At 37.2% G+C, this 25,097-nt stretch overlaps 1 protein-coding gene across 3 annotated transcripts in view; it reads left to right on the top strand.

The window, feature by feature from the left end:
• CCDC191 (coiled-coil domain containing 191) overlaps positions 1-25,097 on the top strand; it is a 106,232-nt gene that overhangs the window by 10,166 nt on the left and 70,969 nt on the right. For all 3 annotated transcript variants that reach the window (XM_081235003.1, XM_081235002.1, XM_081235004.1), the window contains 4 exons: positions 8,200-8,343; positions 12,229-12,407; positions 13,876-14,099; positions 17,274-17,427. In XM_081235003.1, the coding sequence (XP_081091129.1) occupies positions 8,200-8,343; positions 12,229-12,407; positions 13,876-14,099; positions 17,274-17,427 (701 nt within the window). The remainder of the gene's footprint in view (positions 1-8,199; positions 8,344-12,228; positions 12,408-13,875; positions 14,100-17,273; positions 17,428-25,097) is intronic.

The raw sequence follows: 25,097 nt of genomic DNA, 5'->3' as shown, positions 1-25,097 counted from the left end.
GAACCAACCTTAGCCACTGGGGGCAGACATCAAAAACAATGGGAACTACAAACCTGCAGCCTGCCAAAAGGAGACCCCAGACACAGAAAGTTAAGCAAAATGAGAAGACAGAGAAACACACAGCAAATGAAGGAGCAAGGCAAAAACCCACCAGACCAAACAGATGAACAGGAAATAGGCAGTCTACCTGAAAAAGAATTCAGAGTAATGATAGGAAAGATGATCCAAAATCTTGGAAATAGAATGGGAAAAATACAAGAAACGTTTAACAAGGACCTACAAGAACTAAAGAGCAAACAAACAACAATGAACAACACAATAAATGAAATTAAAAATTCTCTAGAAGAAATCAATAGCAGAATAACTGAGAAAGAAGAACAGATAAGTGACCTGGAAGATGAAATAGTGGAAATAACTACCACAGAGGAGAGTAAAAAAAAAATGTAAAGAACTGAAGACAGTCTCAGACACGTCTGGGACAGCATTAAATGGACCAACATTCTAATTATAGAGGTCCCAAAAAAGAGGAGAAAAAGAAAGGGACTGAGAAAATATTTGAAGAGATTATAGTTCAAAACTTCCCTAATATGGGAATGGAAATAGTCAATCAAGTCCAGGAAGAGCAGAGAGTCCCATACAGGACAAATCCAAGGAGAAACACTCCAAGACACATATTAATCAAACTGTGAAAAAATAAATACAAAGAAAAAATATTAAAAACAGCAAGAGACAAACAACAAATAACATACAAGGGAATCCCCATAAGGTTAACAGCAGATCTTTCAGCAGAAACTCTGCAAGCCAGAAGGGAGTAGCAGGACATATTTAAAGTGATAAAAGGGAAAAACCTACAACCAAGATTACTCTACCCAGCAAGGATCTCATTCATATTTGACGAAGAAATTAAAACCTTTACAGAAAAGCAAAAGCTAAGAGAATTCAGCACCACCAAACCAGCTTTACAACAAATGCTAAAGGAACTTCTCTAGGCAGGAAACATAAGAGAAGTAAAACACCTACAATAACAAACCCAAAACATTAAGAAAATGGTAATTGGAACATACATATTGATAACTACCTTAAATGTAAATGGATTAAATGCTCCCACCAAAAGACATAGACTGGCTGAATGGATACAAAAACAAGACCCATATATATGCTGTCTACAACAGACCCACTTCAGCCCTAGGGACACAAACAGACTGAAAGTGAGGGGATGGAAAAAGATATTCCAGGCAAATGGAAATCAGAAGAAGGCTAGAGTAGCAATTCTCATATCAGACAAAATAGACTTTAAAGACTGTTACAAGAGACAAAGAAGGACACTACATAATGATCAAGGGGTCAATCCAAGAAGAAAATATAACAATTGTAAATATATATGCACCCAACGTAGGAGCACATACATAAGGTAAATACTAACAGCCGTAAAAGGGGAAATCAACAGTAACACAATCATAGTAGGGGACTTTAGCACCCCACTTTCACCAATAGACAGATCATCCAAAATGAAAATAAATGAGGAAACACAAGTTTTAAATGATACATTAAACAAGATGGACTTAACTGATATTTATAGGACATTCCAACCAAAAACAACAGAATACACTTTCTTCTCAAGTGCTCATGGAATATTCTCCAGGATAGATCATATCTTGGGTCACAAATCAAGCCTTGGTAAATTTAAGAAAATTGAAATCATATCAAGTATCTTTTCTGACCACAACACTATGAGACTAGACATCAATTACAGGAAAAAATCTGTAAAAACTACAAACACATGGAGCATAAACAATACACTACTAAATAACCAAGAGGTCACTGAAGAAATCAAAGAGGAAATCAAAAAATACCTAGAAACAAATGACAGTGAACACACGACGACCCAAAACCTATGGGATGCAACAAAAGCAGTTCTAAGAGGGAAGTTTATAGCAATACAATCCTACCTTAAGAAACAGGAACCATCTCGAATAAACAACCTAACCTTACACCTAAAGCAATTAGAGGAAGAAGAACAAAAAAAACCCAAAGTTAGCAGAATGAAAGAAATCATAAAGATCAGATCAGAAATAAATGAAAAAGAAATGAAGGAAACAATAGCAGAGATCAGTAAAACTAAAAGCTGGTTCTTTGAAAAGATAAACAAAATTGATAAACCATTAGCCAGACTCATCAAGAAAAAAAGGGAGAAGACTCAAATCAATAGAATTAGAAATGAAAAAGGAGAAGGAACAACTGACGCTGCAGAAATACAAAGGCTCATGAGAGATTACTATAAGCAACTATATGCCACTAAAATGGACAACCTGGAAGAAATGGACAAATTCTTAGAAGAGCACAACCTTCTGAGACTGAACCAGGAAGAAATAGAAAATATAAACAGACAAGTCAAAAACACTGAAATTGAGACTGTGATTAAAAATCTTCCAACAAACAAAAGCCCAGGACCAGATGGCTTCACAGGTGATTTCTATCAAACATTTAGAGAAGAGCTAACACCTATCCTTCTCAAACTCTTCCAAAATATAGTAGAGGGAGGAACACTCCCAAACTCACTCTATGAGGCCACCATCACCCTGATATCAAAACCAGGCAAAGATGTCACAAAGAAAGAAAACTACAGGCCAATATCACTGATGAACATAGATGCAAAAAGCCTCAACAAAATACTAGCAAACAGAATCGAACAGCACATTAAAAGGATCATTACACCATGATCAAGTGGGGTTTATCCCAGGAATGAAAGGATTCTTCAATGTATGCAAATCAATCAATGTGATTCACCATAGTAACAAACTGAAGCATAAAAACCATATGATCATCTCAATAGATGCAAAAAAGCTTTTGACAAAATTCAACACCCATTTATGATAAAAACCCTCCAGAAAGTAGGCATAGAGGGAACCTTCCTCAACATAATAAAGGCCATATATGACAAACCCACAGCCAGCATCGTTCTCAATGGTGAAAAACTGAAACCATTTCCACTAAGATCAGGAACCGAACAAGGCAAGGTTGTCCACTCTCACCACTATTATTCAACATAGTTTTGGAAATTTTAGCCACAGCAATCAGAGAAGTAAAAGAAATAGAAGTAATCCAAATCAGAAAAGAAGCAGTAAAGCTGTCACTGTTTGCAGATGACATGATACTTTACATAAAGAATCCTAAAGCTGCTACCAGAAATCTGCTAGAGCTAATCAATGAATTTGGTAAAGTAGCAGGATACAAAATTAACGCACAGAAATCTCTTGTATTCCTATACACTAATGATGAGAAATCTGAAAGAGAAATTAAGGAAGCACTCCCATTTACCATTGCTACTAAAAGAATAAAATACCTAGGAGTAAACCTACCGAAGGAGGAAAAATACCTGTATGTAGAAAACTATAAGACACTGATGAAAGAAATTAAAGATGATGCAAACAGTTGGGGACATATACCATGTTCTTGGATTGGAAGAATCAACATTGTGAAAATGACTATACTACCCAAAGCAATCTACAGATTCAATGCAATCCCTATGAAACTACCAATGGCATTTTCATAGAGCTAGAACAAAAAATTTCACAATCTGTATGGAGACACAAAAGACCCCGAATAGCCAAAGCAATCTTGAGAAAGAAAAACAGAGCTGGAGGAATTAGGCTCCCAGACTTCAGACTATACGACAAAGCTACAGTAATCAAGACAGTATGGTACTGGCACGAAAACTGAAATATAGGTCAATGGAACAAGATAGAAAGCCCAGAGATAAACCCACACACATATGGTCACCTTATTTTTGATAAAGGAGGCAAGAATATACAATGGAGAAGACAGCCTCTTCAATAAGTGGTGCTGGGAAAACTGGACAGCTACATGTAAAAGAATGAAATTAGACCACTCCTTAACACTACACACAAAAATAAACTCAAAATGGATTAAAGACCTAAATGTAAGGCCAGACACTACAAAACTCTTAGAGGAAAACATAGGCAGAACACTCTGACATAAATCACAGCAAGATCCTTTTCGACCCACCTCGTAGAGAAATGGAAATAAAAACAAAAATAAACAAATGGGATCTAATGAAACTGAAAAGCTTTTGCACAGCAAAGGAAACCATAAACAAGGTGAAAAGACAAACCTCAGAATGGGTGAAAATATTTGTAAATGAAGCAACTGACAAAGGATTAATCTCCAAAATTTACAATTAGCTCATGCTGTTCAAAATCAAAAATAAAAACAACCCAATCCAAAAATAGGCAGAAGACCTAAATAGACATTTCTCCAAAGAAGATATACAGATTGCCAACAAACACATGAAAGGATGCTCAACATCAGTAATCACTAGAGAAATGCAAATCAAAACTACGATGAGGTATCACCTCACACCAGTCAGAATAGCCATCCTCAAAAAATCTACAAACAATAAATGCTGGAAAGAGTGTGGAGAAAAGGGAACCCTCTTGCACTGTTGGTGGGAATGTAAATTGATACAGCCACTATGGAGAACAGTATGGAGGTTCCTTAAAAAACTAAAAATAGAACTACCATATGACCCAGCAATGCCACTACTGGGCATATACCCTGAGAAAACCATAATTCAAAAAGAGTCATGTACCACAATGTTCATTGCAGCTCTGTTTACAATAGCCAGGACATGGAAGTGACCTAAGTGTCCATCAACAGATGAATGGATAAAGAAAATGTGGCACATATATACAATGGAATATTACTCAGCCATAAAAAGAAACAAAATTGAGTTATATGTAGTTAGGTGGGTGGTCCTAGAGTGTGTCATACAGAGTGAAGTAAGTCAGAAGGAGAAAAACAAATACTGTATGCTAACACATATATATGGAATCTAAAAAAAAAAATTTGGAGAACCTAGGGGCAGGACAGGAATAAAGACGCAGATGTAGAGAATGGACTTGAGAACATGGGGAGTGGGAAGGGTAAGCTGGGACAAAGTGAGAGAGTGTCATGGATATATATACATTATCAAACGTAAAATAGATAGCTAGTGGGAAGCAGCCGCATAGCACAGGGAGATCAGTTCCGTGCTTTGTGCCCACCTAGAGGGGTGGGATAGGGAGGGTGGGAGGGAGACACAAGAGGGAGGAAATATGGAGATATATGTGTATGTATTGCTGATTCACTTTGCTATAAAGCAGAAACTAACACACCATTATAAAGCAATTATACTCCAATAAAGATGTTAAAAAAAAAAAGTTAAAGTACAAGCTTGGTGTGCTTGAGGAACTGAAGGAAGACCAGTGTTGCTGCAGCTACCCCATGGAGGTGAGCTTGCAGGCGTGAGCAGAAGACATGTCACATAGGGCCTTATAGGCCTGGGGGAAGAATTTTGATTTTATTCTGAGTATGATTAGACATCATTGAAGGGTTTTAAGCAGAGGTGCTTAAATATATGAAGTGCTTTTAATATATGAGGTGCTTTTAATATATGAAGAATGATTTATAGGGAAGAAAAAGGGAAAAGGGAGACTAGTGGGAGGCTATTGCAGTGGTCTCTGTGAGCTGTAATGGCACTTGGTCTTGGGTGGTTGGTGGTACTGGAGTTGGAGAAAGGAGATTGATTCAGTAATTGGCAAGGCTATGTCTTACCCACCCCTTCTTCCACCCCACCAATAGGAATACACACTATACTTTAGCCACTCAAGGTTTCCAAAAAGTCCTGCAGTTAAATATATATTTACTTACCCCATTTTCCAAGCTTCCTAGAACCGGAACTCTTTTTATCTTGAAATACATATTAATATCCTGAGAAACTAGTGATCCACATTAGAAAGTACTAGTGTATGAATAGAACATGTGTTTCAAAGGTTTATATCCTTTTTTCCTCCTCTCATCAGCTGTCTATTGATATTCAGTAAGAACTAGTGTTCTGGGGAACATACTTTGAGAAACTCTGCTTTGAGGTAGGCGTCAAGCCTCTGATCCAACATGAAGCGTTACTACAGTTGAACCCTCCCAGAGACGTTCTCATTCCTTGTTCTTTTGGAGCACTTCATAGTAAACCTCTATTTACTAATAAATGGCATTTAGTAGATCCAAATTATTTTACACATAATTTATTATAAATATGTGAACCATTGTACACAGGGTTACTCAGTAAATATCTGCTCACTTTCTCTACCTTCCTCTGAAAGCCAGTAGTATCTGTTGCTAGCGTACTTTTTTTTTTTCCTGCGGTACACGGGCCTCTCACCGCTGTGGCCTCTCCCATTGTGGAGCACAGGTTCTGGACACACAGGCTCAGTGGCCATGGCTCACGGTCCCAGCTGCTCCGCGGCATGTGGGATCCTCCCAGACCGGGGCACGAACCCGCGTCCCCTGCATCGGCAGGCAGACTCTCAACCACTGCGCCACCAGGGAAGCCCTCTAGCGTACTTTTTACACTTAGTTTCTATCACCTTGATTCATTTTTTTCTATTTTTACATATCATGGATTCCTATCTATATTAAATGTCTCTTGGCATCATTTAGTATTTGGAAACACTCCATTCCCTTAGAGTTGTGCAATAATGATAATAACAATGATGAAGATAATACTAAAATAGACATTTTTCTTCTTTGAAACGCCCATGCCCTATCCATAAGAGCTGTATGATAATGATTAAAGTAATGCTAAAGTAGACATTTTCTCTCATAACTCTATAATTAAGAAGATTTTCTGAATGTCACTAAGAAAGAAATCCAAATGGAAGTTGGCTTCCAGGCTATCACACTCTTTGATTTTCCTCCTATCTCAATGGTCTCTCCTTCCTAGTCTATTTACCTGGTTCTGCCTTATCTCTTCAACCTCTAAATACTAGAGTTCCTCAGGGCTTAGTCCTTGAACCAGTTCTCTATCTACCTTCCTCCTTTGCTGATCTCACTCATTTCTATGGCTTTAAATACCATTTGTTTGCCGACAACACCCATGTTTATTTCTTCAGCTTGGACCTCTCCCTTGAAATCCAGATGATATAACCAATACCTATTTGACATCCCTATTTGGATGTCTCATAAGCATCTCAAACCCAACTCATCTGATACTGAACTCCTGATCTTCCATCCAAATCTGCTGCTCCCTTGGTCTTCCCTATCTCGGTAAATGACATCTCCATTCTGTAGTTGCTTAAGCCAAAACCCTTATAGATTTCTTTCTCTCACATTCCATATCCAGCCCATCAGCAAATCATGTCAACTCCACCTCAAAACATTATGTTCTAGAATCTGAGCATTTCTAGTACCGCCACTTCAGGTCCAGGCCATCATCACCCCTTTTCTGGATATTTATCTCTCAACTGTTGTCTCCGGCTTCTGAGCTTGTCCCCGTATAGTCTATTTTAACATAGTAGTCAGAGTGATGCTCTTAAAATATGTTACCTCTTTGCTCAAAAACCTCCCATTACATACAGAGTAAAAGCCAAAGTACCTAGAATGCTGTCAAGACTTATCTAAACAAAGTGTTTTCAACCTCAACACTGTTGATATTTTGGGCCAGATAATTTTTGTTGTGGGGCCTGTCCTATGAATTGTAGGATGTTTAGCAGCATCCCTGGCCTCTACCCAGTTCCCCAGTTGTAATAACCAAAAATGGCTCCAGACATTGCCAGATGTCCACTGGGGAGTAAGATCACCCCTACTGCTCTAGAACCACTGCTCTAAACCTGATCCCTACATTACCTCTTCTAGCTCATCTCCAACTACTCTCCCTTCACTCATTCCTCCAGCCATACCACCTCCATGCTGTTTTTCCAATACACTAGACACTCTACTGCCTTAGGACCTTTGCACTTGTTTTCCCTCTGCACAGATTAATTTTCCCTTACATAGCCAGATGGCTCACTCCCTTACTTCCTTCCCTTTTTTGCTCAAATGTCTTCTCAGTGATGTCTCCTTTGACCACCCAAAACCCAGTTTTAATTTAAAACTATCAACACCCATCTTTCATTTCTTGTACACCATTTCTCCTTCTCCTGCTCTGTTTTTCTGACTTGCTTGTTCATTGTCTCTCTTCCCCAATTAGAACATAAGCTTCATGGTGGTAGGTTTTATTTTTCCTCTTTTATTCACTGGTATATTCCCAACATCTAGAGCAGTACTTGACACATGATAAGTGCTCAGTTAACATTTACTGAATGAGTGAAAACAGCAAATGAAGAAAGTCTCCGAAGTAAAAAGATGTTTTTGTTTTATTGACAGCTCAGGAATTGGTCAATGACTGGTTAGATACCAAACTTAAACAAGAACTAGCAAGTGATGGGGATGGTGATGCTGAAGACACTGTGTCACGTATCCCTCCTGTGCCAGAAGCCAACGGGCATTTGAAATATGACAAGTGCGATGGTAAGAACTTACTTAATTGTGCTAAGCTTTAACATCCAATGAATGTGTCCAAGAACGTGTCCAAAACTTTTTAATTGTTTTGAATAATAAATGATATGTTATTTGACTTTTCTGTGTTTTGCTTAGTTTTGTAATTGGCTTTAATTTTTCTTGATTCAATTTAAATTACTTATCTATATCCTCAGTAAATTCGTCATTTTTTTAAATTAAAATATTCTATTATTTGTAATTCTTCTTATGATTATAAAGGCAATTAATGCTGTTTAAGAGTGCCTCCTTCCATATATTATTGGATGACCATTTACTTTGATGGCTTTTAAATGTTTTACTGTATTTAAACATTGATATCTCATTTTGTGTTTACAAAATGCTTCATATATCTTTATAAGGGAGGTTAGTACTTGTAAACGGAGTTAGTTCAGACAAGTTAAATAGCTAACTTGTGAGGATTCCTCAGTTGTAACCAAAGAGTCTAAGATTTTTTTCCCTAAGCATAAGGGTAGGCATAGTGATGGTGGTGGCATCTTGCCATGCATGGCTCAGACACCCCTGATGAGCTCATCTTGCAGCATTTCCCTTGTTTAGGACACTACAGAATCCCCAGCTCACAAATCACAAAGTCATGAGCCCTTAAAGTTTGGGGACTCCTCAAGATCACCTAATCCAATCTACCCTCTTCACCCCCTTAGACAGAGATTCTTCTACAGTATCCCTAATATGGGGTAATACAACCTCTGCCTGAACACCTCCCAGGATAGGGAGCCTGCACTCTGGGAGGAGCCCATTCACCTGTTGTGAGACTCTAATATTCATAAATTCTCTCTTAGTTAGGAGAATTAGGATTTTGTCCTCAGTAACTTTTACCCTTTTGTGCAACAGAAAATAATATCAGGTTCTCTCTCTCAAGAACAGTCTTTTCTTTTCTTGTGGGAGTTGTAATCATATCTGATCTTTCATATACATCAGTCTTCCTAGATTAAATAGCACCAGTACTCTCAACAGTTCTTTATATCACATTGTTTCTAGATATACAGGTTGCCACCTTCTGGATGTTTTCTAGTTTAATGATATCATTATTAAAGTGAGGCATTTCAGTACGTAATATTTATTCTGAAGCATGTCTGAAATATGAGACTGCTACTTTCTTTCATATGGTGCTAATATATCTAGTTATATCTCTTTACTTAGATTTGTTATTACCTTCTAGTATCTTATGAGGCCTCACTCATCTTATGCTTGTAATATTACTTTTTTGGGGGATCGAAACATTGAACAAAAATATTACCTAGCCATTAAAAAAGGATGTTTATCAAAATTATTAACTAACGGACTTCCCTGGTGGTGCAATGGTTAAGAATCCCCCTGCCAATGCAGGGGACACAGGTTCGAGCCCTGGTCCAGGAAGATCCCACATGCCGTGGAGCAACTAAGCTCGTGTGCCGCAGCTACTGAGCCTGCATGCCACAGCTACTGAGGACCGCACATCTAGAGCCCATGCTCTGCAACAAGAGAAGCCATCACAACAAAGAGTAGCCCCTGCTTGCCGCAACTAGAGAAAGTCCGCGTGTAGCAATGAAGACCCAACGCAGCCATAAATAAATAAATAAATAAATAAAATTTAAAAAAATTATTAACATATGATTATCTCAATAGGTACAGGAAAAATACTTGACAAAATTAATTCCTGATTAAAACTCTCAGCAAACTAGTAATAAAAGGTAAATTTTTCATCCTGAAAGGGGCATTTACATGAGACATATAGAAAACAAATATCAAAATGACAAGCGTAAATCCTGCCTTATCAAGAATTACATTAATGTAAATGGACTAAACATCCCAATCAAAAGATGGAGACTGGCAGAATGAACTTAAAAATATGACCTAACTATATGCTATCCCAGGAGACACAGTCTAGAGTCAAAGACACAAACAGCTTGAAAATAAAAGGATGGAAAAAGATGTACTATGCAAACAGTAACCAAAAGAGAGTGAGAACAGCTTACTAATCTCAGAAAAAATAGGCTCTAAGATAAAAAATTGTTACTCAAGACAAAGAAGGGCATTCTATAATAATAAAAGGGTCAATCCATCAAGAAAACATAAGTGTAAACATATATGCACCTAACAAAGAGCCCCCAAATATGTGAAGCATAAACTGACAAAATTGAAGGGAGAAACAGATAATTCAGCAATAACAGTTGGAGACTTCAGTACCCCATTTTCAATAATGTATGGAACTAAATAGAACATCATCAAGAACGATATTCAATATTGCTAGTCATTAGGAAAAAGCAAATTAAAACTACCATGAGTAACCACAATGCACCTATTAAAATGGCTTAAATTAAAAGACTGATCATACCAAGTTTTGGTAAGGATGTGGAGGAACTGGAACCCTCCTACACTGCTGGTGAGAATGTGAAATTGTATAACCACTTTGGAAAACAGCTTGACAGTTTCTTAAAAAGTTAAACACATACTTATGCGATCCAACCATTCCAGTCCTAGGCATTTTTCCAAGAGAAAAGAAAGCAAATGTTCATACAAAGACTTGTACACAAATGTTCATAACAACTTTATTTGTAATAGCCAAAATCTGGAGGCAACCCAAATGTTTATCCCCAGATGAATGAATAAACAAATATGGTATGCCCATACAGTGGAATACTACTCAGCAATAAAAAGGGATAAACTATTGATACAACAACATGAGAAAAGAAAGCAAATGTTCATACAAAGACTTGTACACAAATGTTCATAACAACTTTATTTGTAATAGCCAAAATCTGGAGGCAACCCAAATGTTTATCCCCAGATGAATGAATGAACAAATGTGGTATGCCCATACAGTGGAATACTACTCAGCAATAAAAAGGGATAAACTATTGATACAACAACATGAATGAATGTCAGAATAATTATGCTGAGTAAAAGAAGGACGACCAGAAAGAGTACATAGTATATGATTTAATTGATACCAAATTCTGGAAAATTTAAACTAATCTATTGGCAGAAAGTAGGTCTGGGGTTGCCCGGGATAGGGCAAAGAGCATGGGGAGGAGTGAGAGGAAGAGATTGCAAATCTGCGTGAGGACCCTCTTGCAGCTGACAGACACATTCATTATCTTGATTCTAATGATGTTTACTTATATCTATATATGTCAAAGCTTACTGCAGACTTTAAATACTTACACGTTTATTACATGTCAATTATACCACAGTAAAGCCTTTTTTTTTTTTTAGATGTTGGGGGTAGGAGTTTATTAATTAATTTATTTATTTTTTCTGTGTTGGGTCTTCGTTTCTGTGTGAGGGCTTTCTCTAGTTGTGGCAAGCGGGGGTCACTCTTCATCGTGGTGCGCGGGCCTCTCACTATCGCGGCCTCTCTTGTTGCGGAGCACAGGCTCCAGACACGCAGGCTCAGTAGTTGTGGCTCACGGGCCTAGTTGCTCCACGGCATGTGGGATCCTCTCAGACCAGGGCTCGAACCTGTGTCCCTTGCATTAGCAGGCAGATTCTCAACCACTGTGCCAACAGGGAAGCCCCTAAAGCCTTTTTTAAGAAGAGCAATGGAGTCCTCAAGGATGTTTAGATCCTTGTAACATAAATGTAAAAGTAATAGCTTTTAAATTTGGCAGTGAGGGAGTTAGTGACTTGGGTGAGGGCAGTTCCTCATGAGTGGAGGTTTTTTCCCCTTAGTTGAAGGTAATTGCTGAGGGCTGTATTCATCCAACTGGCATTATCAGTTACTATTTATCGAACACTCACAGCTTTGTATTTTTATTGTACCAGGACTATTTACATAAATATGGAAATTATACTAAAATTAAGTTTTAAAAAAATTTAAAAAATTTTCCTTCTTTGTTGTTGTTATGTTTCCCCCAGATTTATGTGGTTATTTGGAGGAAGAAGACGAAAGTATCACCTTTCAAAAATTCATAGACCATCTGCTCCATAAAGACGTGGTAGATTCTGGGATATTGGAAGATCTTGGAATGAATGAAAACCAAGACAAGAAGTGGCAGAAGGATCCTCATCTTACCATGGAGATGAGACATAAGCAGGTGGGAGGGAAAAGCAAAATTAAAACGGATAACAGGAAGCAATTTTTGTGTAACACATTTAATAAGCTTAAATAAAGACTTAGGCTTTATTGTGAAAAAGGGTGCCATCTGTGGTTTGGTTAGAAAGAATAAAAATAAAATATAAGAACTTCAGAAGAAAAATAATGCTCATAAGCTGAGGATAGGAAACAATTTATTTAAGAAAACCAAAAAGAGGAATAATTGATTTTAACCATGAGAGTGGTGAGCTAAACTTTATTAGTTTGGATGTGATACTTCCTATTATAAATATGTAGATTGGGTTTTGCTTGAATTTGGTTTTTGTATTGTGACATCAAGATATTAATATCATGAATATTCTGGTGAATGTTATAATGCTAATTCTTTTCTAGACAGTGGAAAAATTCACTTATTTTGTGATTATAATTTGAAAGGGAAGACAGAGCGGAATTAAATCTAGTTCAGCTGTTTTGAATTAGAAAGGCGTATGGGAACTTTCTTTTCTCCAAAGGGAATAGTAGGTTATAGGAAAAAAATTCATCTCGACACTTTGTAGAGGAACTTCAGGAAGTCCGAAAGACCAAGTCTTTTCCACATGTCCAGAACCAAGACCAGAGTAGTATTAACGTCTATATGTGTATGCTATCTTTTTATAACACTGAATTTCTGATTACTTTAAACCATAATGTATGCCAAAGCAGCACTAAGGATTTGAGAGAAACTGGAGTAGAAGCATGATCCTGGTTTGGATTTATGATAAAAGGGAAGAGAGAAGGTTCAGTAAGAGGTAGCCGTTATCTAGAAGTCTTATCATAACTGAAGAGTAAGATAAGGGTAAAGTTAAGTGAAGCAGGAAGGAAAGGACCACTCCTTAATTCATAGCTAGTCTAAAGAATTGAGTTTGAAAAAAATGATTGTGCTTATTCAGAAATATCTGTGAAGTTTGTGGTTTTGGTTTCCAAATATGATCCAGAATCACTGATAAATTCAAATAAAGATAGAATTGAATAAAAGGTCCTGATGCTCCTTTAAGGCAGTAAATCACTGTTCTAGCCTTCACAAAGTTGCCTCTCCAAAATATCCTTATTCTTTCTTAAATTATAATTAACATACAGACAGAGCCTAAATAAAAGTAAAAATGTACGCCTTGGAAAATCTTATGGATTGAAAATCATTACTAAATAAGAATCCAGAATTTGGCATCCAACCCATTGGATTTTCAGCTTTTCTGTAGTGCCGATCATTCCCAAATTGTTTGGAGTCATCTCGCCTGACTTCATTTAAAATTTTGTATAGGCCATTACCCAGTAAACAAATGAGTTTCCCCTATTTTTCTGATAAACAGTGGGGTTCTGGGCCAAAATGTTTCAAAGTAGTTGTATTCTGAACTTCAAAATGTGTTCTAAGGTTTTGCATATCCCTTTCTACTTGAAAGGCTGCATTTCACCCTTGTTGTATTCTCTTTAAGGTAAAAGAAAATCGCTTAAGACGTGAGAAAGAACTGGAGCGCCAGAGAATTGAAAAGACCCTGAAAAAATCAACCTTCTTAGAGGCTCAGTATCTGGTGCAAGAAGAGAAAAAAAGGAAGGCTCTAGAGGCCAAGAAAGAGGAGGAGGAGATTCAAAGGGAGATGGTAAAGCTGCGGAGGGAGATAATTGAGAGGAGACGCACTGTGGAAGAAGCATGGAAAATGTAAGCCAACCTGATGAGCAGCGTGAAGTTTTTTTTGTTAAAGCAGTCATTTTGGAAGTACTTTAAAGGTCCTTAAAATGCACAGACAATGCAATAATAAAACACAAAAGAGAAATCACCCACTAGTCCACCATCTTAACAAGTTAACTATTTCCATTTTTCTATGTTTCCTCGTGGTCTTGGTCCCTTTATGAACTTAACTGCAACCATAAAGTACATTTAATTGGTTATTCTGCTTGTTGTAATAATCACATCGCCTGGAGTCCTAAGGTCTGTATATTACTCCACTGAGTTCCTATACCATAATTTATGTAATGACCTCCACTCCCTATACTGGTAAGCATTTCAGCTAATTTCAGATTTTTCACCAATAGTGCAGTGAGCATCCTTAAGCATAGAGCTTTTTCATTCTTTTGAATTATGTCCATAGGAGTGTAATTACTGAGGTAAATTGTGTAGGTTTTTTATGACTTTTGAAACATTGCCAACTTCCTTTCCAGACGAGTTGTGCATATTTACACAATTGCTGACAGTGAGCCCCACTCAGCATTGGGGGAGATCATTTTCAATATTTTTGCCCTTTTAATAGGTATTTTATTGGTTAGTGTGCATCTCTTTGTGTACCTGAACATTTGTAAGGTTGAACACATTTCCTTATGCACGTTTGCTAATTATGCCTCATTCTATTGTGAATTGCCTCCGTGTCTTATCTTCTGATAATCATACTGAGAGTCACCATTGCCTTACTGCTACTGATAAAGAAAAAGAATATCTGACATAAGAGGGAAATCAAAATACTCCTCACAGGATGTAGTACTATTGTGTATCCTCATGCAGAAAATGAGCTTCATAAATGAAATAACTAATGTATTTATTCTGAGAAACAGCACTGGTGCATAAACTGCAAAAGCCTTAGGACAATGTACCTGAAATGCCTGAATACTCAAACTGAGGGGCCAGAAAGACCTATTAGCCTGCCACCCGCTTCCACCCCCATTAGCCTACACAGCTTTTCCCCCTGTGTTCTTGACTGCTCTCATCCTACCCAGTTTAAAACAGTGGACGTGCATTTCATTCTTCCAAGTGCCAGGCTGAAGCCTCCTCCAGAGGCCTTTCCTTTCAGAAAGCAATCTCCAGTTTTTTAGTGAGTTCTTGCTAAGGTCAGCCTTGCTCTTCAGATTGTTCTCAAGCCCTGAAGAATCTAGGCTGACCTAAAATAAATTGTGAAAACAAGTAATATTTGATGGTAGCAGGAAGTTCTGCTCACAGTGGGCACTCAACAGACATTCACTAACCAGTCATTTCTTTTAAAAGTTAAAAGCTTATCCACATGGGGATATATGTATATGTATAGCTGATTCACTTTGTTAAAAAGCAGAAACTAAAAAGCAGAAACTAACACACCATTGTAAAGCAATTATACTCCAATAAAGATGTTTAAAAAAAAATAAAAAATAAATAAAAGTGGGCAAAAAAAAAAAAGCTTATCCACAGATAGATACAGTGAGACAGGTAATATGCAGTACTTCTAGGTGGACAGACTGGTTTAAACGTTCCAGAAAGCAATTTGGCAATAAACAATAAGCCATAAAAATGTTATCACTTGACCGGGGAATTCCAGTCCTAGGAAAACTACCCTAAGAAAGTGATCAGAATCGCTCCTCGGCCTTTTGGCTAAGATCAAGTGTAGAAAGTGATCAGAAATCCAAAGATTTGTACACAAAGATAATGAAAATAATATTATTTATAATAACAGACACTAATAAATATTGGAGAAATTAATAAATACTAGTTGTACAATGAAACAGCACTGACATGTTATCAGGGTTTTCTTCTGGGTGGAAATATGGATGGCTTTTATACATCTCCAATTTTGCACAATGAGCAAACATTGCTTTCATAACAGATACGTGTTTTGATGTTTTTTTAAAAGACTACATCCATGGTATTAGAACTGTATTTCTTTAAATGCCCACTATGACCTGTCTATAACTATCTAATATAACATTGTTATGGCATTAGTAAGTTTGGTAAGAGTCAATAAAATTTTATTGTTGGTAGGGCTTTTTAAATTTATTTGTAAGGTGTCCTAAACCTGCTTCACTGCATAGTTTCAAAGTGTCTTCTCTAAGAGATTTATTGATTACAAAGGGAAAAATAGCAACTTTACACTGGAGAAACCACCTTAACCAAATGATGGTTCATATCACCAGTAATAAGATTGTGTGCCCCCTGTGTGATATATGATAATTAATGAATGAATGTCTATAGATTATTCTGTCATCCCTCTCTCAATTTGAGTTTCCACAACTGTAAAGTGAAATTCAGAAAGACTGGGTGACTTGCCTGAGTTTTCACAGCTGATTTGTGGCCAGAACCCGTGAATCCAGATTCCTGACTAGATGCTATCTTTACTACATCATTGATAAAATATATACCTTATACACTTACACACACCTGTGTAGTTTAATACACTCCAATAAGAAGGCAATGGCTATGAGCTGGCTTGGATTCTGAGTATAAGAGGGATAACCTGGGTGAGAAAGAAAATGTAAGTGAGTGAGAAAGAGATAAGCAGAAATATGAGCAACAGAGTTACTAAGAGATTCTTGTTAACTTGCCTGAAGTCCTTTTCCTTATTGTTACTAAGTTCTATTTTTTCTCTTTCCAGCTATTTTAGAATTAATATAAATTCCATTTTCTCCTTATTCAGTAACACCTGATTCTTTTATTATTTTTCTTCCTAGAAACCTTGTAAAAACCTTGTGGGAAAAAAAAATGTCATTCCTTTCTTACCTGAGGGTCCTGTTTTGTCTCCCCTTGTGAGAAGAGAGAGAACTTATGTCTGTATTAGAGAATACCTGATAGTTGTTATCTCTCAAATTTTGATCAAGGTATCACTCAATGTTAAACTCAATAAAAATACTTTACTAAAATATATATAAGGCTTTCTCCTTTTCAGAGTACATTATAATTTTATTTCATTTAACTGTATTTTATAAAGGAATAAACTAAATCTCAAAAAAAAATCACCCTACTTTGTAGTTTTAGGGCCAAATCTAAAAATCTCTATCTTCTGATGGAAAATTCAGTGTCCATTCCACTATGGTATGTTCTAATTACTCATTGTTAAGTCTATTATTCATACTTGTGTTTTTTAATTGTTATTAATAGAGAGAAGAAAAAGCAAGAAGAAAATTCTCCAAAAAATCCAGAGAAAGGCATGTTTCAAAGTGTTCGTATTCTTCTGGATGAAGAAAAAATGGCAAAAGAAAGAAAGAAGAAATTGAAAGAGTTATTAATCCAAACTTTCAAGGAAAATCACCAGGTAGGAATTGTAATGTCCCTTTGTTCAGCATTCTGTAGCATAAATGACAAAGGGCTCCGTCAGAGATGGACAGTGTAACACTAAGCCCAATTGAGCCTCGTTATAAATACCAAAGTTGCCTACACCATTTGTTCTGTGCTACCCAGCTGGCTTAGTACACAGGGGAGTGCTTCAATCCTCTATTCAGGGCTATTCTTATATACTCCATGTGATCCTGGGAAATTGGGGTATGAATTTGGGATGTCTTCCTAAATTACCCTTTTTAGAATTGCATGCAAGTACTAATGTAGATCTCTGGCAGTTTGGAAGCATAGCTTCCACTTTGACAGTTTTGTGGACCATTGTGTTCTGGATTATTCAGAAGAATTATTCAGAAAGTTACTTGCCTTTTGGTAGCTCAGATCCTAAACAATGACATGTTTGTGCTTCTACTTTTAATGGTCTGCATTTTATTTTACTCTTCTATCCCTTTCTTTAGTTTCACTTTTTATAAAATTAACTGGCCAATTTTTTTTTTTTTTTTTTTTTTTTGCAGTATGCGGGCCTCTCACTGTTGTGGCCTCTCCCGTTGCGGAGCACAGGCTCCGGACGCGCAGGCCCAGCGGCCATGGCTCACGGGCCCAGCCGCTCCGCGGCATATGGGATCCTCCCAGACCGGGGCACGAACCCGCACCCCCTGCATCGGCAGGCAGACTCTCAACCACTGCGCCACCAGGGAGGCCCAACTGGCCAATTTTTTATTGACTAATCAGCATCCTCCCCAGGCTACTTAGGCAGAAATTTTTTTCAGTGAAGTGGGATTGATAACACTATAAATTTGGAGTTTATAAACATTTCAGGTGAAAGGAATTACTTGGAAGATTTGTAAATGAGGCGGTCAGATGAGAAAAGATAAATATGTATGTTTTATATTTCCTACAACATCCACTCCAAGGCCTTGGGCATTGATGAAATTCAGTGAAAGTTGATGGAATGAATGTATAAATGAATGGATTTAACAAGAGAAAAGAATGTCAGGAAGAGATTGAGGGAGTTTGATAAATGTAGGCTAGACTAAAAGGGACCTAGAAATCAAAAACAGGCCTGTGAATATGATATGGATAATTAAGATATGAGGGAAAAGTAAAGTAGTCAAAGCAATTCTTTTTTTTTTTTTGCGGTACGCGGGCCTCTCACTGTTGTGGCCTCTCCCATTGCGGAGCACAGGCTCCGGACGCACAGGCCCAGCGGCCATGGCTCACGGGCCCAGCCGCTCCGCGGCATGTGGGATCTTCCCGGACCGGGGCACGAACCCATGTCCCCTGCATCGGCAGGCGGACTCTCAACCACTGCGCCACCAGGGAAGCCCAAAGCAATTCTTTAGACACGTTTGATGGTAGCATTTTGGACTGATAGGCAAGAAGTCATAATTATTCAAATACAAAACAGCGAGTTTGGTCAGAGTTTTGGCTTTAGGAATAGGCAGAGGCCAGTGTAATAGGAGGAACTATTAAGAGTTGGGACTAACATTTTGGGAAAGATGGGCAAAGGCTTTTGGATGCTGCGTCCCCTCCATGAGACGGATGGAGTTAATGTGTCCTCCTACAGTAACAGTTCAGATTTATGAAAGAAAATAGGAAAGGAAATGAGTACAGAGGGGGCCATCTTGAGAAGACATAAGGAAAAAGGGCCATGATATGTTTGTTCCCCAACCAATGAGAGATGGATAAGATGTGTGTTCCCTATAAGATTAAGTTTTTAGTTTTATTGAACTCCACTGTGCAAGAAGAAGTAATGCAGTCGTCCCTTGGTATCCAAGGGGGATTGGTTCCAGGATCCCCTGCAAATACCGAAATCTGTGGATGCTCAAATCCCTTATATAAAATAGCATAGCATTTGCATATAACCTATTCACATACTCCCGTATACTTTAAATCATCTCTAGATTACTTATAACACCTATGTAAAAAATTAATAAATAGAAACCTGAATTAAGTAGAGTCAGAAGACCAGAAGGGGGAGCTCTCATGCCCTGTGACAATAGCAGAGCCCAAAAGGAAGAAGAAAAACTTATTTCCTGGCACGAGCTCAACCAATGAAAAGCCATGGACTCTGCCTACTACAGCCCTCCCAACTTACTTTTCCCTCTATAAGAGTTCTCCTCCCCTTGCCCTGAAAGAACTTGCACATGGATTACCAAGGTTGGAGATCCCAAATTGCAATTCTTTGCTGATTCCAAATAAATCCATCTTTGCTGGAGTAAACCCTCGCAGTCTATTTGTTCCAGGTCAACACCTAATACAGCGTAAATGCTATGTAAATAGATGTGAATACAATGTAAATGCTATGTAAATAGTTGCCAGCCAGGCAAATCAAGTTTTGCTTTTTGGAACTTTCTGGAAATTTTTCTTTTTTCCGAATGTTTTCTATCCATGGTTGGTTGAATCCACAGATGTAGAGCTTGCAGATACAGAGGGCTGACTATATATGTTTTAGAAAGAAGTGCTAGGTATGAATTTCAGACACACAAAAAGAGTTTTACAAAATTAGTGGCCTACCAAAACAGATTACTCAGCTTTAAAAGGGTCAGCTGGTATATTTAAAAATGAGCCAATATGAATAAATTATCTCTACTTTGCCACAGATTCTGCTTGATTTGAACCTATATTTTTGAATCTTTATTTTGAAATAATTTTAGACATACAAAAAAATTGCAAAAAATAGTACATGGCGTTCCTGAATACCCTTCACCCAGCTCTCCTCAATGTTAACATCTTACATAACCATAGTTTAATTATCAAAACTAGGAAATTAACATTGATAAAATACCATTAAGTACAATTAACAAGACTTATTAGAATGACACCTATTTTTCCTCTAAGGTCTTTTTTCTGTTTCAGGACTTGATCTGTAATTTCATGCTGCATTTGCTTGTCGTGTCTCCTTAGTCTCCTTCAGTTTGTAATAGTTCCTCAATCTTTGCTTTTCTTTTGTGACCTTGACAGTTTTGAAGAGTACTGGTCAGGTATTTTGTAGAATGTCTCTCAATTTGGGGTTTTCCGATGTTCTCTTCTGTATAGATTGAGATTATGCGTTACTGGTAAGAATACTACAAGAAGTGATGCAGTGCCCCTGACACTATAATATCATGTATACTTAATGGTTTCTTTTGTTGTTTTTTCTTTTTTAACTTTTGAATTTTATTTTATTTATTTTTTTATACAGCAGGTTCTTATTAGTTATCCATTTTATACATATTAGTGTATACATGTCAATCCCAATCTCCCAATTCATCACACCACCACCCCCAACCCCCCCACCGTTTTTCCCCCTTGGTGTCCATACATTTGTTCTCTTCATCTGTGTCTCAATTTCTGCCCTGCAAACCGGTTCACCTGTACCATTTTTCTAAGTTCCACATATATGTGTTAATATACGATATTTGTTTTTCTCTTTTTGATTTCACTCTGTACAGCAGTCTCTAGATCCAACCACGTCTCTACAAATAACCCACTTTCGTTCCTTTTTAAGGCAGAGTAATATTCCATTGTATATATGTACCACATCTTCCTTATCCATTCGTCTGTCGATGGGCATTTAGGTTGCTTCCATGATCTGGCTATTGAAAATAGTGCTGCAGTGAACATTGGGGTGCATGTGTCTTTTTGAATTATGGTTTTCTCTGGGTATATTCCCAGTAGTGGGATTGCTGGGTCATATGGTTATTCTATTTTTAGTTTTTTAAGGAACCTCCATACTGTTCTCCATAGTGGCTGCATCAATTTACATTCCCACCAACAGTGCAAGAGGGTTCCCTTTTCTCCACACCCTCTCCAGCATTTGTTGTTTGTAGATTTTCTGATGATGCCCATTCTAACTGGTGTGAAGTGATACCTCATTGTAGTTTTGATTTGCATTTCTCTAATAATTATTGATGTTGAGCAGCTTTTCATGTGCTTCTTGGCCATCTGTATGTCTTCTTTGGAGAAATGCCTATTTAGGTCTTCTGCCCATTTTTGAATTGGGTAGTTTGTTTCTTTAATATTGAGCTGCATGAACTGTTTATATATTTTGGAGATTAATCCTTTGTCCGTTGAATCGTTTGCAAATATTTTCTCCTATTCTGAGGGTTGTCTTTTCATCTTGTTCATGGTTTCCTTTGCTTTGCAAAAGCTTTTAACTTTCATTAGGTCCCATTTGTTTATTTTTGGTTTTATTTCCATTACTCTAGGAGGTGAATCAAAAAAGATCTTGCTGTGATTTATGTCAAAGAATGGTCTTCCTATGTTTTCCTCCAAGAGTTTTATAGTGTCTGGTCTTACATTTAGGTCTCTAATCCACTTTGAGTTTATTTTTGTGTATGGTGTTAGGGAGTGTTCTAATTTCATTCTTTTACATGTAGCTGTCCAGTTTTCCCAACACCACTTATTGAAGAGACTGTCTTTTCTCCATTGTATATCCTTGCCTCCTTTGTCATAGATTAGTTGACCATAGATGCATGGGTTTATCTCTGGGCTTTCTATCCTGTTCCATTGATCTGTATTTCTGTTTTTGTGCAAGTACCGTACTGTCTTGATTACTGTAGCTTTGTAGTACAGTCTGAAGTCAGGGAGTCTCATTCCTCCAGCTCCATTTTTTTCCTTCAAGACTGCTTTGGCTATTCGGGGTCTTTTCTGTCTCCATACAAATTTTAAGACTTTTTGTTCTAGTTCTGTAAAAAATGCCATTGGTAATTTGATAGGGATTGCATTGAATCTGTAGATTGCTTTGGGTAGTATAGTCATTTTCACAATATTGATTCTTCCAATCCAAGAACATGGTATATCTCTCCATCTGTTGGTATCATCTTTAATTTCTTTCATCAGTGCCTTATAGTTTTCTGCATACAGGTCTTTTGTCTCCCTAGGTAGGTTTATTCCTAGGTATTTTATTCTTTTTGTTGTAATGGCAAATGGGAATGTTTCCTTAATTTCTCTTTCAGATTTTTCATCATTAGTGTATAGGAATGTAAGAGATTTCTGTGCATTAATTGTGTATCCTGCAACTTTACCAAATTCATTTATTAGCTCTAGTAGTTTTCTGGTAGCATCTTTAGGATTCTCTATGTATAGTATCATGTCATCTGCAAACAGTGAGAGTTTTACTTCTTCTTTTCCAATTTGTATTCCTTTTATTTCTTTTGCTTCTCTGATTGCCTTGGCTAGGACTTCCAAAACTATGTTGAATAAGAGTGGCGACAGTGGACGTCCTTGTCTTGTTCCTGATCTTAGAGGAAATGCTTTCAGTTTTGCACCATTGAGAATGATGTTTGCTGTGGGTTTGTCATATATGGCCTTTATTATGTTGAGGTAGGTTCCCTCTGTGCCCACTTTCTGGAGAGTTTTTATCATATATGGGTGTTGAATTTTGTCAAAAAGCTTTTTCTGCATCTGTTGAGATGATCATATGGTTTTTATGCTTCAATTTATTACTATGGTGTATCACCTTGATTGATTTGCATATATTGAAGAATCCTTGCATCCCTAGGATAAATTCCACTTGATCATGGTTTATGATCCTTTTAATGTGCTGTTGGATTCTGTTTGCTAGTATTTTGTTGAGGATTTTTACATCTATATTCATCAGTGATATTGGTCTGTAATTTTCTTTTTTTGTAGTATCTTTGTCTGGTTTTGGTATCAGGATGATGGTGACCTCATAGAATGAGTTAGGGAGTGTTCCTTCCTCTGCAATTTTTTGGAAGAGTTTGAGAAGGATGGGTGTTAGCTCTTCTCTAAATGTTTGATAGAATTCACCTTTGAAGCCATCTGGTCCTGGGCTTTTGTTTGTTGGAAGATTTTTAATCACAGTTTCAATTTCATTACTTGTGATTGCTCTCTTCATATTCTCCATTTCTTCCGGGTTCAGCCTTGGAAGGTTATACCTTTCTAAGAATTTGTCCATTTCTTCCAGGTTTTCCATTTTATTGGCATAGAGTTGCTTGTAGTAGTTCCTTAGGATGCTTTGTATTTCTGCTGTGTCTGTTGTAACTTCTCCTTTTTCATTTCTAGTTTTATTGATTTGATTCCTCTCCCTCTTGATGAGTCTGGCTAATGGTTTCTCAATTTTGTTTATCTTCTCAAAGAAGCAACTTTTAGTTTTATTGATTTTTGCTATTTTTTTCTTTGTTTCTCTTTCATTTATTTCTGCTCTGATCATTATGATTTCTTTCCTTCTACTATCTTTGGGTTTTGTTTGTTCTTCTTTCTCTAGTTCCTTTAGGTGTAAGGTTAGAGTGTTTATTTGAGATGTTTCTTGTTTCTTGAGGTAAGCTTGTATTGCTATAAACTTCCCTCTTAGAACTGCTTTTGCTGCATCCCATAGGTTTTGGATTGTCGTATTTTCATTGTAATTTGTCTCTAGGTATTTTTTTATTTCCTCTTTGATTTCTTCAGTGATCTCTTAGTTATTTAGTAATGTATTGTTTAGCCTCCATGTGTTTGTGTTTTTTATGGTTTTTTCCCCGTAATTGATTTCTAATCTCATAGCGTTGTTGTCTGAAAAGATGCTTGGTATGATTTCAATTTTCTTAAATTTACTGAGGCTTGATATGTGACCCAAGATGTGATCTATCCTGGAGAATGTTCTGTGCGCTCTTGGGAAGAAAGGGTAATCTGCTGTTTTTGGATGGAATGTCCTACAAATATCAATTAAATCTCTCTGGTCTATTGTGTCATTTAAAGCTTGTGTTTCCTTATTAATTTTCAGTTTGGATGATCTGTCCTTTGGTGTAAGTGAGGTGTTAAAGTCCCCCACTATTATTGTGTTACTGCCGATTTCCTCTTTTACAGCTGTTAGCAGTTGCCTTATGTATTGAGGTGCTCCTATGTTGGGTGCATATATATTTATAATTGTTATATCTTCTTGGATTGATCCCTTGATCATTATGTAGTGTCCGTCCTTGTCTCTTGTAACATTCTTTATTTTAAAGTCTATTTTATCTGATATGAGTATTGCCACTCCAGCTTTCTTTTGATTTCCATTTACATGGAATATCTTTTTCCATCCCCTCACTTTTAGTCTGTATGTGTCCCTAGGTCTGAAATGGGTCTCCTGTAGACAGGATATATATGGGTCTTGTTTTTGTATCCATTCAGCAAGCCTGTGTCTTTTGGTTGGAGTGTTTAATCCATTCACTTGTAAAGTAATGATCGATATGTATGTTCCTATGAACATTCTCTTAATTGTTTTGGGTTTGTTTTTGTAGGTCCTTTCCTTCTCTTGTGTTTCCCACTTAGAGAAGTTCCTTTAGCATTTGTTGTAGAGCTCGTTTGGTGGTGCTGAATTCTCTTAGCTTTTGCTTGTCTGTTAAGCTTTTGTTTTCTCCATCGAATCTGAATGAGTTCGTTGCTGAGTAGAGTAATCTTGGTTGTAGGTTCTTCCCTTTCATCACTTTAAGTATATCATGCCACTCTCTTCTGGCTTGTAGTGTTTCTGCTGAGAAATCAGCTGTTAACCTTATGCGAGTTCCCTTGTATGTTATTTGTCATTTTTCCCTTGTTGCTTTCAATAATTTTTCTTTGTCTTTAATTTTTGTCAGTTTGATTACTATGTGTGTCGGTGTGTTCCTCCTTGGGTTTATCCTGCCTGGGACTCTCTATGCTTCCTGGACTTGGGTGGCTATTTCCTTTCCCAAGTTAAGGATGTTTTTG

The sequence above is a fragment of the Mesoplodon bidens genome, assembly GCF_964165515.1.
Source record: "Mesoplodon bidens genome assembly, chromosome: 5".
NCBI lineage: Eukaryota > Metazoa > Chordata > Mammalia > Artiodactyla > Ziphiidae > Mesoplodon > Mesoplodon bidens.
The sequence above is the reverse complement of the archived record's forward strand: the minus strand, read 5'-3'. Positions and strand labels throughout refer to the sequence as shown.